This window comes from Myxine glutinosa, chromosome 6 (assembly GCF_964187855.1).
Source record: "Myxine glutinosa chromosome 6, kmMyxGlut1.1, whole genome shotgun sequence".
Classification (NCBI taxonomy): domain Eukaryota; kingdom Metazoa; phylum Chordata; class Myxini; order Myxiniformes; family Myxinidae; genus Myxine; species Myxine glutinosa.
The window spans coordinates 107290213-107305417 of NC_136266.1; the positions used below are offsets into that span (position 1 = coordinate 107290213).

The 15205-nt window shown below is 45.8% G+C and overlaps 1 protein-coding gene across 1 annotated transcript; it reads right to left on the reverse strand.

Annotated features, from left to right (window-relative positions):
• Positions 1 to 6838: 6838 nt before the first annotated feature.
• Positions 6839 to 14760, reverse strand: LOC137429241 (uncharacterized). Its single transcript, XM_068119221.2, has 3 exons — positions 14322 to 14760; positions 13496 to 13653; positions 6839 to 7789 (listed from the first exon to the last, which is right to left on the reverse strand). The coding sequence occupies exons 1-3, from the start codon at positions 14332 to 14334 to the stop codon at positions 7244 to 7246; spliced, it is 717 nt and encodes a 238-aa protein (XP_067975322.1). The 5' UTR covers positions 14335 to 14760; the 3' UTR covers positions 6839 to 7243.
• Between the last annotated feature and the right edge of the window lie 445 nt (positions 14761 to 15205).

Here is a 15205-nt window from a genome sequence, read left to right on the forward strand (position 1 = left end):
GACAATCATGATATTCCCAGGGTAAATGTTGAGGCAATCATGATATTCCCAGGGTAAATGTTGAGATAATCATGATATTCCCAGGGTAAATGTTGAGACAATCATCATATTCCCAGGGTAAATGTTGAGATAATCATGATATTCCAAGGGTAAATGTTGAGATAATCATGATATTCCCAGGGTAAATGTTGAGATAATCATGATATTCCCAGGGTAAATGTTGAGACAATCATCATATTCCCAGGGTAAATGTTGAGACAATCGTGATATTCCCAGGGTAAATGTTGAGATAATCATGATATTCCCAGGGTAAATGTTGAGAAAATCATGATATTACCAGGTAAATGTTGAGATAATCATGATATTCCCAGGGTAAATGTTGAGATAATCATGATATTCCCAAGGTAAATGTTGAGACAATCATCATATTTCCAGGGTAAATGTTGAGACAATCGTATTTCCACGATACATATGCAGATAATTATGGTATTCCCATGGTAAATATGCAGATAATCATGGTATTCCCATGGTAACTGTCCAGATAATCATGGTATTCCCATGGTAAATGTCCAGATAATTAAGGTATTACCATGGTCAATATCCAGATAATTGTGGTATTCCCATGGTAAATGTCGAGATAATTATGGTATTCCCACGGTGAATGTCCAGATAATTATCGTATTCCCATGGCAAATTTCCAGATAATCATGGTATTCCCAAGGTATTTGTCCAGATAATTATGGTATTTCCATGGTCAATATCCAGATAATTGTGCACTGTGTTCCTTTTGGTCATTGTTCAGATAATCATGCTTTTTTTTTTTTTTCTTTTTTGTATGCTGAATCGAGGCTCGTGAAAGAGCTCACATTTACTTCACAAACAAATCAACCAGACAAACAAAATATATAAAAAGGGAGCGGAAGACAAGAGAAGGGGAAGCACACAAACACTTGAGAGCACACAACATTTAAGAGCAGGGAGATGTGTGGGAGGGAGAGGGCTTGGGGGGAGGAGGCGTGGGAAGGAGGGGGGGGGGGGGTGGGAGAAGTATAAAACACAAGGACACCAAGGACTTCCAGGACAGAAGTTGGTATTTCAAAAAAGTGGATTTGGGGTGAAATTAGCGGGGATAGAAAAGATCAAGGTTTTGGATGGGGGAAGATAAGAGATGGTGGTGAACAGCTGTTTTAAAGACCTGGAGGGTGGAGTGGGATTGAAGAGAGTGAGGGAGTTTGTTCCAGAGGCGGGAGAAAAGAGGAATGAAGGAGTGAAGGTGAGCAGAGAGTCTTGATTTTGGCAGTTTAACCATAAGAGGGTTGCAGGCAGATCTTGTGCGACCTGTAGGAATATTTGCGGGACAGAGTCCAGAGAGAGCTGGGGGGGCAAGGCCAGAGAGGAGTCGGTAGAAGACGGAAAGACCACCAACCTGCCTGCGGTGAGTGAGTGAGAGGCCCTTGGAGTTAGCTTCATCGCGGGAGATTCCAATGATTCTGAATGCTTTGGTTTCAACAGCGTGAAGACGAGCTCGGTGTGAGGCAGGAGCACCAGCCCAGAGGGAGAGCAGTATTCCATTGAGCTGTGGATGAAAGCCTTGTATGTGGTGAGGAGCTCAGGTGTGCCAAGGAAGGACTTCGCACGACGGAGGATGCCCAGTCGGCGACTGGCTTTGGAGGCCAGATTTGAAATGTGGTTTTCCCAGGAAAGATCATGGCAGATAGTGAGACCCAAAAGCTTGAGTGACAGAACTTCTTGGAGAGGATTATTCAGAAAGTGGATGGGAGGGTTGTCCAGTCGGTCTTTTCGGAGAGACATCGTAAGAGTGTGAGATTTGTCAGGATTGAAAGACATGTTCCACTTGTTTGCCCAGTCTGTGATTTTGTCCAGGTCTGCAGAGAGTGAGGAGGCTGCAGACTGCCGATCTGAGGGATGAAGAATGGAGCGACAGAGAGTAGAGTCATCAGCAAAGAGGTAGAGAGGATTTTCAAGAGAGTCAGGGAGATCATTGATGAAGACCAGAAAAAGCACAGGGCCCAGAACACTGCCTTGGGGAACTCCAGCCTGAACAGGAAGAGGAGATGAGAAATATCTGAGAAATATCTAATGATATCTTATATCTAATGATGAGAAATATTTTATTGTGAATATCTAATTAATTGTGATATTTTCAAGCTGAATGTTCAGGTAATCATGGTATTCCCATCATAAATGTCCAGATAATCGTGGTATCCCCATGGTAAATGACCAGTTAATTGTTGTATGTCCATGGTAAATATCCAAATAATTATGGAACTGTATTCCCATGTTAAATGTTCAGATAATTGTGGTATTCCCATGGTAATGTCCAGATAATTATGGTACTCCGAAAGTAAATGTCCAGAAAATTATGGTATTCCCATGGTATCTATCCAGGTAATTATGGTATTCCCATGTTAAATATCGATATAATTATGGTATTCTCATGGTAAATGTCCAAATATTATCGTATTCCCATGGCAAATTTCTAGATAATCATGGTATTCCTATGGTAATTGTCCAGATAATTCTGGTATTTCCACGGTCATTATCCTGATAATTAAGGTCTTCCCATGACAAATATCCAAATAATTATGGTGTTCCCATGGTAAATGTCCAGTTAGTTATGCCATTCCCATGGTAAATATCCAGATTATTATGGTATTCCCATGGTAAATATCGAGATAATTATGGTATTCCCATGGTGAATGTTCAGATAATTATAGTATTCCCATGGCAAATTTCCAGATAATCATGGTATTCCAATGGTAAATGTGCAGATGATCATGGTATTCCCATGGTAAATGTCCAGATAATTAAGGTATTCCCATAGTAAAAATCCATATATTTATGGTATTTCCATGGTAACTGTTGAGGTAATTATGCTATTCCCATGGTAAATGTCCAGATAATTAAGGGATTCCCATTGTAATATCCAGATAATTATGGTATTCCCATGGTAAATGTCGAGATAATTATGGTATTCCCATGGTAAATGTGAAGATAATTATAGTATTCCCATGGTGAATGTCCAGATAATTAAGGGATTCCCATTGTAATATCCAGATAATTATGGTATTCCCATGGTAAATGTTGAGATAATCATGGTATTCCCATGGTAATTGTACACATAATTATGGTATTTCCATGGTCAACATCCAGATAATGATGGACTGTGTTCCTTTGGTCATTGTTCAGATAATGATGGTTTTATTGTGAATATGTAATTAATTGTGATATTTTCACACTGAATGTTGAGGTAATCATGGTATTCCCATCTTAAATGTCCAGATAATCGTTGTATTCCCATAGTAAATGACCAGTTAATTGTTGTATTTCCATGGTAAATGTCCAAATAATTATAGTACTGTATTCCCATTGTAAATATCCAGATAATTATGGTATTCCCACGTTAAATGTGCAGATAATCATGGTTTTCCCATGGTAAATGTCCAGATAATCATGGTATTCCCATAGTAAATGTCCAAATAATTAAGGTATTCCCATGGGAAATATCCAGATATTTATGGTATTCCCATGGTAACTTCAGGTAATTATGGTATTCCCACGGTAAATGTCCAGATAGTTATGGTATTCCCATCCAGTTAGTTATGCCATTCCTATGGTAAATATCCAGATAATTATGGTATTTGCATGGTAAATGTCCAGATAATCATGGTATTCCCACGTTAAATGTCCAGATAATTAAAGTATTCCCATGGTAAATATCCAGATAATTATGGTATTCCCATGGTAAATATCCAGATAATTATGTAGTCTGTGTTCCTTTGGTAAATATCCAGATAATTATGTAGTCTGTGTTCCTATGGTAAATATCCAGATAATTATGGTATTCCCAAGGTAAATATCCAGATAATTTTGGTATTCCCATGGTAATTATCCAGATAACTATGTAATCTGTGTTTCTATGGTAAATGTCCCGATAATCGTGGTTTTATTGTGAATATCTAAGTAATTGTGATATTTTCACTCTCAATGTCCAGATAATCCTGCTTTTCCCATTGTAAATATCCAGATAATTATAGCATTCCCACGGTAAATGTGCAGATAATCGTGGTATTCCCATGCTAAATGTGCAGATAATTATGGTATTCCGATGGTAAATGTCCAGATATTTATGGTATTTCCATGGTAACTGTTGAGGTAATTAAGCTATTCCCATGGTATATGTCCAGATAGTTATGGTATTCCCATGGTAAATGTCCAGATAATCATGGTATTCCCATGGTAAATGTCCATTTGTGCCATTCCCATGGTAAATCTCCAGATGATCATTGTATTCCTACGGTAAATGTCCAGATAATCATGGTATTTCCACAGTGAATGTCCAGATAGTTAAGGTAGTCCCATGGTAAATATCCAGATAATTATGGTATTCGCATGGTAAATGTCCAGATAGTTATGCTATTTCCATGGTAAATATCCAGATAATTATGTAGTCTGTGTTCCTATGGTAAATATCCAGATAATTATGGTATTCCCATGGTAAATATCCAGATAATTATGTAGTCTGTGTTCCTATGGTAAATAAACACATAATTATGTGCTGTGTTTCTATGGTAAATGTTCAGTTAATCGTGGTTTTATTGTGAATATCTAAATAATTGTGATATTTTAACGCTGCTGAATGTTCAGTTCGTCATGGTATTTCATCCCGCCGAATGTCTACTTAGTCGCTGTATTCCGACATAGTGAATATCCAGTTAATCATAGTATCTTTACGATGTATCATAGCCAAGGGATTTCAGGAGAACGTAGTTGTTTGTCAGTTGTCACCTCGTAGGACGGAATTAAATGCTTGCTAAACGAATGTGCACGGGGCGTGCTGCATCTCAGGGCAACCTGATGTGTTCGAGGATTATCATTGCAATGAGACTCCTTCGCACAGGTAGGTGTGCTCGGGTATTAGAATGCAGAATTATTGCGTCTTCACTGCAGAAAATTTCCCGATATTCTGATTCTCATGTACCATTCTCTGTTACAGGTCGTCGGTGCAGCCGAAGTAGTTTCTCGCCAAGGGTTATACAAGATGGTTTGCCATTGCCTTCCCAGCAGTGGTTAGGGCAGGAATTTGGAATGAATTCATGGTGGTGGTGATAGCTCGCTTGGTCTTCGCGAAGGTCACGATGGGGTCTTTAACGTCCACCAACTGATGCCGGCAAGACAGAACTCCCGTTTAACGTCCATTTGAGAGTCGGCACACACATTGAGGAATCATCCCACCTGGAAACACCGGGATGACATAGCTGGGTCGGGATTTGAACCCAGGACAGACAGCTTTCAGACCAACCTGTCAGTCGTGCTCCGATATATAGATGAATCAATAAAAACATCGATCTCCCCCCAGCACGAGGTAAGGAACCTCTTAGCCTACCTGGGGACATGTGCGATCATGTCCGCGGAACTGGCCCACGGCCCAGGTACCTCTTAAACGGACGTGGGGCAGGTGGGATCACGTCCACGGAGCCACAGGACAGACGCACAGTGATTTGGATAATACTATCCTAAAAACAATCACAAGTATCGCAGTTTATATGGTTACGATATTGTTGCAATGTTCAGGACTCTTCTGCAAAACGAAATGACAGCGAATCCTTATTTATCTCATTCATCATTGTTTTCTTATTCGTCCGAGATGATGTGATGTAAATTTCCGCTAAATGAAGGACACGAACGAATGTTGACCTTTGAGCGACGAACTGGAAATCATTCCTGAAAAACGAAGGTTCTCAATGGAATGGTAAAACGATTGGCTCAAGTGTGCTCGCGACATGCACAATGCGGCCGTCGACATATTGCATACGCCGGGAAAGGTATCATTCTAAAGTCGACAATAGTGAGGATGGGGGAAGACAAGGGATGGAAATAGGCTTGCAGTGCAGTATAGACGACTATAAGCCGAAAAGACAGCCGGCTTATTTCCTCCAAACGACGTTATTATATTATATTTTTATATATATATATATATATATATATATATATATATATATATATATATATATATATATATATATATATTGCTGCACCAACCTGCCCTGCCCCCGAATGTTTAGGCCTATAATGAGGGTGAAAAACGTACGGGGTTCGTGAGACCACGTGCTGTGCGAGTTCGCTTTGTTAACTTCGCTTGGCTCTTTGTTGACTTTGTTAACGTCGCTTCGCCGAGTTAACTTTTAAATCTCATCCGAGAAACGGTTTTCACGACGGTCAGGTCATCATGAGCACCTACGTCATGATCCAATCCCGTGCTACTTGGTGATCTCAATCCTGTATCATCCAGGGACTCGCGATATTAAAGCCGTGCGGTAAAAAAAAATCGTGACAAATATTTCTGGAAACGAGGTGCATTTTGGGTCTGCCCCAGTGAACCCGCATGTAGACCGCACCCTTACCTGCATTCTCATCATTTCAAATAAATTCTCCAAACCCACAACCCTTCCTCCCTCCTCCCCCAATCTCCCAATCTTTCCTGTCGTTAAAGTTGTTCTCGTTCTCTCCCCCACCACACCTTCCTTTCCGACTCTTGGACCCCTCCCTTTCACCTCCGTCGCGCTCCTGGACACACCCGCGTACGCGCCAAAAGCGTGAGTCACGCTGCGCATTATGACGTCACCAACGCGGGGCTTGCTTGACGCGCGCGCTGCTCAAAAGTTTTTCGCGCGTACGTATAAAGTTTATATAACTGATGCACCGTTCGGTCGATCAACACCATCAACTAAATACCTGTTATTAGCAACCGGCAGTGACAAAGTGCAACGCCCGAGCGTCGAAGAACACAAAGGCGACACGACATTGTTTTCTTTTTCTCTGTTATTCTCACTTTTCTCCCACTTTGTCCACCCCTCCCCCACCCCACAGTCTTTGACTTCAACATATAAAAATACGCGGGCGGACTTTAAATAGGACAATAAATAACAATAAAATATCGCGTCCAAAATAAATAACTTCAGCGGCGGCTGCGCTTCTTCCGATGAGACGATGGATGGAGACTCGCGGGACCAGCGGGCAGGTGTCCCCGCGGTCTCGACGTGTAATGACGTCATGGTGAGCACGCCAACCTTCCTGGGAACGCGCGTCACTCACGACTTGCAGTTTTTTGTTCTTGGCAGCGTGGGACAATGAAATGAACACAAAACCACGTTATAAAACGGCGGGTCCACACGACCGAAGTGGAAATCCGGGATTCGTTCATTTAGTACGGCGAACCGAGTCACCACCGGCGGGGATGCTTGCGCTTTCTCCCGCCGCGGTTATTCCTTCTCATTAATCTTTCTCTAGCCTTACGGCCTCCGTTATGGAGGCTCCTTCGTCTCATCCGTAGGCAACGGCAAGGATGCCGTTTGTACTCCCCGAAGCCCTCGAGCTCGGTGGTGACCCGGTCCAGCCAAAGGCGTAACTCGTTCAGGATGACGAAGCCGCGCACGTGCTTTTGGTAGCTCGCGTCCTTCCGACCGGAGATGCAATTTGCTAACGAGGTGTTAATACCGGAGCAGTCGCCGAGCGACTTGCGCATGACTGCCGCCGTTTGGACCGCGTACACGTGCAGGATCCTCTGGAGCGTGGTGTTGCTCTCGCGTTGTTTGACCTCGTTGACCAGGGCCTGGAGTTTGCCGAATACCACTTGGTACTCCTTGAGACGCCCTGGTAGACCGTTTCGTAACTTGTAGAAGGTGGTGGCGGCGCGTGGGAGGCACTCCAGTTTAGGCTCCAGGACGGATGGGAACTGGTCTGTAAGTGGCTCCTTCTTGGTAGATCGCTGCGGAAGACATGAAGAGTTCCATAAAGAGGATTAGAGAGGATCAAAGCCCAATTCCCGCTCGGAGTCCATGCATTCGCTCCATCCAAGGAAGCACAACTATCCATAACTGTCCTGTGTATAACTTGGGACAACTCGAATGACGCAACGATTTTATCCCCCACGACTACATCGTTTAAACTTTTAATACTACTACTTCTAGTAATACTACTACTATTCCGACTACTACTACTGCTACTACTACTGTTACGACTAGTACTATTACTACGACTACTGCTACGACTACTACTATTACGACTACTATTACTACTACTACTACTGTGACTACTACTATTACTACTATTACTACTACTGTGACTACTACTACTATTACTACTGTGACTACTACTACTATTACTACTGTGACTACTACTACTACTATTACTACTACGACTGTGACTACTACTACTACTACTACTACTACTACTACTACTACCACGACTAGGCTACTACTACGACTACTATTACTATTACTACTGTGACTACTACTACTACTACTACTACTACTACTAATACTAATACTACTACTACTACCACGACTAGGCTACTATTACGACTGCTATTACTACTATTACAAATACTACCATTACTATAACTAAGACTATTACTACTATGACGACAACTACATCCCTTTGACGGTCCTAATTATTCCCACATTTTTTTTTTTTTTTTTTTTGGGATACAAGATCGAGGCTCGTGTAAGAGCTAATATCAATCACAAGAAACAACAACGAACGGACACACACAAAAAGGAGCGGGAGACAAGATGGGGGGAGAGAGGGAAGCACACAAGTACAACAGCAGAGAACAAGGACAATGGAAGATCTGTGGGAGGGAGAGGGCTTGGGGGGAAGAGGCATGGGAAGGCAAGGGGGTGGGGTGAGGAGGATGGAAAGTATAAAACACATTGACACTGCTGGAAGAAAAAAAGTCGGTATTTCAAAAAAAAAAAAAAAGTGGATTTGGAGTGAATTAAAGGGGGTAGAAGAGATCAAGGTTTTGGATGGGGGAAGATAATATAAGAGATGGTGGTGAACAGCTGTTTTAAAGACCTGGAGGGAGGAGTGGGATTGAAGAGAGTGAGGGAGTTTGTTCCAGAGGTGGGAGTAAAGAGGAATGAAGGAGTGAAGGTGAGCAGAGATACTTGATTTGGGCAATTTCACCAGAAGAGGGTTACTGGCAGATCCTGTAGGAATATTAGGGAGACAGAGCACAGATAGAGCTGGGGGAGCTAGGCCAGATAGGAGTCGGTAAAAGACAGAAAGACCACCACCTGCCTGTGGTGAGTGAGTGAAAGGCCCTCGGAGTTAGCTTCATCGCAGGAGATTCCAATGATTCTGAAAGTTTTGGTTTCAACAGCGTGAAGACGAGCTAGGTGTGAGGCAGGAGCACCAGCCCAGAGGGGAGAACAGTATTCCATTGAGCTGCGGATGGAAGCCTTGTATGTGGTGAGGAGCTCAGGTGTGCCAAGGAAGGACTTCGCACGTCGGAGGATGCCCAGTCGGCGACTGGCTTTGGAGGCCAGCTTGGAAATGTGGTTTTCCCAGGAAAGATCATGGCAGATAGTGGGACCCAAAAGTTTGAGTGACAGAACTTCTTGGAGAGGATTGTTAAGAAAGTAGATGGGAGGGTTGTCCAGTTGGTCTTTTTGGAGAGATATAGTAAGAGTGTGAGATTTGTCACGATTGAAAGACATGTTCCACTTGTTTGACCAGTCTGTGATTTTGTCCAGGTCTGCAGAGAGTGAGGAGGCTGCAGACTGCCGATCTGAGAATGGAGGAATGGAGCGGCAGAGAGTGGAGTCATCAGCAAAGAGATGGAGAGGATTTTCCAGAGAGTCAGAGAGATCATTGATGAAGACCAGAAAAAGCACAGGGCCCAGAACACTGCCTTGGGGAACTCCAGCCTGAACAGGAAGGGGAGATGATCGAAACCCATTCAGGGCCCCACGTTGACTATTACCAGAGAGGAAGTCCACAAGCCATGCGTGCAGATTTCCATGGATACCACAGGAGGAGAGTTGGTGAGCAGAGCGGGGTGCCAGACCGTATCGAAGGCACATGATATATCAAGGGAGACAGCTCTAATTTCCTGATTGGCATTGAGGACCTCCATCCATTGTTGAGACAGCAGAAGGAGCATGTCTGGAGTAGAGTGACCTGGTCTGAAACCAAATTCATGATCAGAGATCAAGCCATTGGAGAAGAGGAAAGATTTGATATCCGAAGCAATGATGGATTCCATGACTTTGCTGATAATTGGGAGAATGACACAAGAGAACAGAGAGAGGGTGAGATAGAGCTGCAGAGCAGGATTTTAGGACCCGTGGGCTGATGCCGTCTGGTCCAGTTGCAGAATCATCGTCGAGGATTGACATAAACTTCTCCACCTGGTCAGGAGAGAGGACACAGAGTCCAGGAGCAGCCGGGTTCGACTGGGTAAGGTGGGTACAGAGAGGGATGGGTTTGAGACAAGATTTTGAGGCAAACACAGAGTTGAGGCATTCAGCTTTTTCACGTGCGGAGTCAGCTGTGTAGCCGTTTGAGGTAAGGGAGGATATGGAGGGGGAACAAACACCGGAAACAGATTTGACCAGACGCCACCAAGATTTGGAGGAGGGAGACATGTTTGAGAGTTCGGTCTTGAAAGTGTTGGCCGAGGGAGATTTCTTGGCCTGGGTCATTCACGAACTCGCTGGCCAGAATTGATGTAATCATGCTCAACTGGAGCTTATTTGGGCAGTACTTTGTTCAGGGTGCTGGCGATAACTCATCTAATCTTCATTAGAGATACAATACGGCATCTAACGTCCACCAACTAATGCAGGTATACGGGACACCGTTTTAATCTTAATTTGAGGGGCAGAGCACTTAGTGATGTAATAATACCTTGCATGCGAAACACCAGTTGCTGGATACTTTATAGCAAGGTCGGGAATCGAGCGCAAACTAGATATAGCTCAGACGTAGCATACACACAACAGCACATTGTCAAGTCTATCGTCTCCATTTTACTAAACGTACTTTCAGTGCCGAACAAGACCTATGCATACAACCATCACAAAGTTACCACCATTGAAGGTCGTTTGCTCGATGGAGCCGTGCATTATTTACCACGATCCCAGGACAGAAAGGTGCGATGCCTCGACAGAACTGTGCGTTACCCCGATAAAAGCGATGGCGCGATAGAACCGGGCATTGCCGCAATTCCAGGATATAACTGTGCATGCTGCAATGCTTCCATAGTGCCGTGCGTTACCACTATATGAGCTGTGCATTCCACGATGGCACAATAGAACCGTGCATTGCCGATATGCCACTATAGAACCGTGCATTGCCGATATGCCACTATAGAACCGTGCATTGCCGATATGCCACTATAGAACCGTGCATTGCCACTATGACATTATAGAAGCGTGCATTGCCGCAATTCTAGGATATAACTGCACATACTGCAATGCTTCAATAGAACCGTGCATTACCAAGATATGAGGTTTGCTTTGCCACGATGGCACTGTAGAACCGTGCATTGCTGCAATTCCAGGATATAACTGTGCATGCTGCAATGCTTCCATAGTGTCGTGCATTACCACTATATGAGCTGTGCATTGCCACGATGGCACTATAGAACCGTGCATTGCCGCTACGCCACTTTAGAACTGTGCATTGCCGATATGCCACTATAGAACCGTGCATTGCCGCTATGCCTCTTTAGAACTGTGCATTGCCATGATAGTACTCTAGAACCGTGCATTGCGCTATGCCGCTATATAACCGTGCATTACCGATATGCCACTGTAGAACCGTGCATTGCCGCTATGCCGCTATCGAACCGTGCATTACCGATATGCTACTATAGAACCGTGCATTGCCGCTATGCCGCTATAGAACCATGCATTACCGACTTGCTACTATAGAACCGTGCATTGCCACTATGGCTCTATAGAACCGTGCATTACCGTGATAAGATCTGTGTATTGTTGTGATAAGATCCGTGCATTGCCATGATGGCACTCTACAACCGTGCATTTCCGAGATGCCTCGATAGAACCTGCATTGCTGCAATACGAGCCGTGCATTGCCGCGTTAACCCTATAGAGCCGTGCATTGCCGTGTTAGCACTACAGAACCATAAATTGCCAAGATGCTCCTATAGGGCCGTGCATTGCCACGATCCCATGACAGAACCGTGCTTTGCTGCGATGCCTTATATGATACAATATTATGGATAAAAGGTTTCGTTCAGCTTCGTAGACTTTCAATGTTGCAAAAAATGTTTGTATTTTTAACGAATGGAGACAACACATTTGAAATTCGAAATTTTCAAAAATCTCGATATGTTACAGTTACGGCGGATGCGTTCCTGACATCTTAAAATTCCAGCGGATTTGTGTGGCGCATTGGACGTGAATCCACAGAGAATTGGACGTAAATACCCAACAGATCTGGCATGAATCCCCAGAGAAGTGGAGATAAATACCCAACGGATTGGGCGTGAATCTTCGCCGGTTGGGCGTGAATCCCCAGAGAAGTGGGTGTAAATACCCAACAGATCGGGCATGAATCCCCAGAGAAGTGGGTGTAAATACCCAACGGATTGGGTGCGAATCCCCAGAGAAGTGGGTGTAAATACCCAACGGATTGGGCGCGAATCCCCAGAGAAGTGGGTGTAAATACCCAACGGATTGGGCGCGAATCCCCAGAGAAGTGGGTGTAAATACCAAACAGATCGGGCACGAATCCCCAGAGAAGTGGGTGTAAATACCCAACAGATCGGGCATGAATCCCCAGAGAAGTGGGTGTAAATACCCAACGGATTTTGAGGTGAATCCTCAGAGAATTGGACGTAAAACCCAAAAGATCGGGCATGAATCCCCAGATAAGTGGAGATACATACCCAACGGATTGGGCGTGAATCCCCAGAGAAGTGGAGATAAATACCCAACGGATTGGGCGTTAATCTTCGCCGGTTGGGCGTGAATCCCCAGAGAAGTGGGTGTAAATACCCAACGGATATTGAGGTGAATCCCCAGAGAATTGGACGTAAAACCCAACGGATTTGAGATGAATCCTCAGAGAATTGGACGTAAATAGCCAACAGATCGGGCATGAATCCCCAGAGAAGTGGAGATACATACCCAACGGATTTGGCGTGAATCTTCGCCGGTTGGGCGTGAATCCCCAGAGAAGTGGGTGTAAATACCCAACGGATTTTGAGGTGAATCCCCACCTGTTGGGTGTGAATCCCCAGAGAAATGGGCGTAAATACCCAGCGGATTGGGCGTGAATGCACCAGCGGAATGGACGCGATTCCCCTGCACGTCTGACCTGAATCCCCCATGCACGCCCTCCATGCACGACCCTATTGCGGACCCATATTAAAAAATATCCCCACCCTATTATAAAAGCACACAGTGTACACCTACCTTTAAACGTGCACCTACCTTTAAACAGTACAGAACAGCATCGAATGCGAACTGTACTTAACGTTTAAGCGGTAACGCGAGTAGCTGGTACAATATATAGCTCGTATATCACACAATATACCATCACATTGTAACCATAGATACATTACAGACATTGTAAATATAATACAGCCACTCGGGCCACTCGGCCGGGGTCAAAGGGCATGCACGGGTCCGTCGGCGCGCACCAGGTGTATACGTACGTATTCCTGGAGTGCTCTCACGCTTTCTGAGTGTAAGCGCTGCAGTCTTTCCCAGGAAGGGATGCAAAAGTCGCTCCGCGAAACCACGGCACTTGAACCGCGGCCGATTCCTGCGGCCAAAGTGACCGCCAAACCCAACGACAGCAGCGCGACTCGAGCTGGGAAGGAGTGAAAGAAGGAACGGGGAAGTGAGAACGAGTCGTGACGTCGCGGCCCAAAACACGCCACGTACGGCGAGACTCCTCTGGTTCGTACGGGATTCGCGGCACCACAGTCTCAAGAAAATCTCGTGGGGTCTTCGATCTTTGCTTTTATTTGTCTGCTCGGCCTCGACGGTAAAAAAAAAAAAAAAAAATACACACACACAGACACACACAGACACACACACACACAGACACACACACACACACACACACACACACACACACACACACACACACACACACATACACACACACACACACACACACCTAGACACCCCCAGACACACACACACACACACACACACACAATTCCGCCACAGAAATAGTATGGACACTGGAGTTCAGGAATCCCTTGCCCAACGAAGACCCGCGCATGACCCATGGGTTTCGCACACGGATCAGGGCCCAGGTTGTTGCTGAACGCTCCGGGTGTGTAAAACACGCGTCGCTGCCACTCAGATATAGCGGGGTCTACCCTTCAGATCTCCCGCCGGGATTCGGGGCACACATCGTCCGCCTCGATCTTCTGCTCGCCCGTCTAATGGTGCAGCTACTATAGCTAGCCGTGACGCGCGCAGAAGTGCACGACCCCTCCCCAAGCACCACCGTGGGAGCGCGGTTACCTGGCGGGTGCATGGCGCGTGGCCTGACGGGCAGGGTGCGTCACGGAGAGACGAAGCCGCGGCCTCCCGAGCCTGGCTCCGCTCATATTTATAGGCGACGGACGCAGTGGGCGCGCGCCGTCCGTGACTCAGCCTGAGGGACCCGCGGACGGGACGGGACGCTTGTCCCAGTAGCGACGGCCTTTCGATCGGTGCGTGGTCACACTCGGGGGTGGGGCCGACTCGTGGGTTTAGTGAAAGGATGCGCAAAGGGGCATGGATGGTAGGAGGGCTGCGCACGAGATAGGGATGAGGTTGATTGGGAGCGAAGGCGGGGGCGTTGGCTGTGGATCCATCGCCCAAAGACCTCCCCGCCCTCAGAGGGAAGGCTTCACTGGGACTAGATCGAGTGGAACATGCGGGTGTTGGGGAGGAGGAGGTGGGCACCGACATCGGGAGTGAAAAACATGGACAAAGTGTGACATCATAAGTATCGAGAGCGGTCTTGATTTGAAGGATCGTGCTGACCTCGGAGAGAGGATTGGAGGGTGTTGGGCGTACAGCTGCTTGTTTACTCCATTACCCACTAGGACTAGTTAGTCGTATAAACAAGTCCTGCAGCTAACGGGCTCAAGCAGATCGCTGCAAGCCCAGAAAACCCTTAAACTGCCAAGACAGGCGATGGGTGAGGGTGGCATGCTTGTTGGGTGGAGGAGGGCATGCTGGTGGAGGGGAGGGATGAGGGGGGCATGCTGGTGGCGGGGAGGGATGAGGGGGGCATGCTGGTGGAGGGGAAGGATGAGGGGGGCATGCTGGTGGAGGCGAGGGGTGAAGAGGTCATGCTGGTGGAGGGGAGGGGTGAGGAGGTCATGCTGGTGGAGGAGAGGAGGACATGCTGGTGGAGG

Coding starts and splice junctions, on each gene's coding strand:
- LOC137429241 (XM_068119221.2), bottom strand. Junction 7,790..13,495: donor TGAGAGCACTCCAGGAATAC/GTACGTATACAC, acceptor TGTCTTCCGCAG/CGATCTACCAAGAAGGAGCC.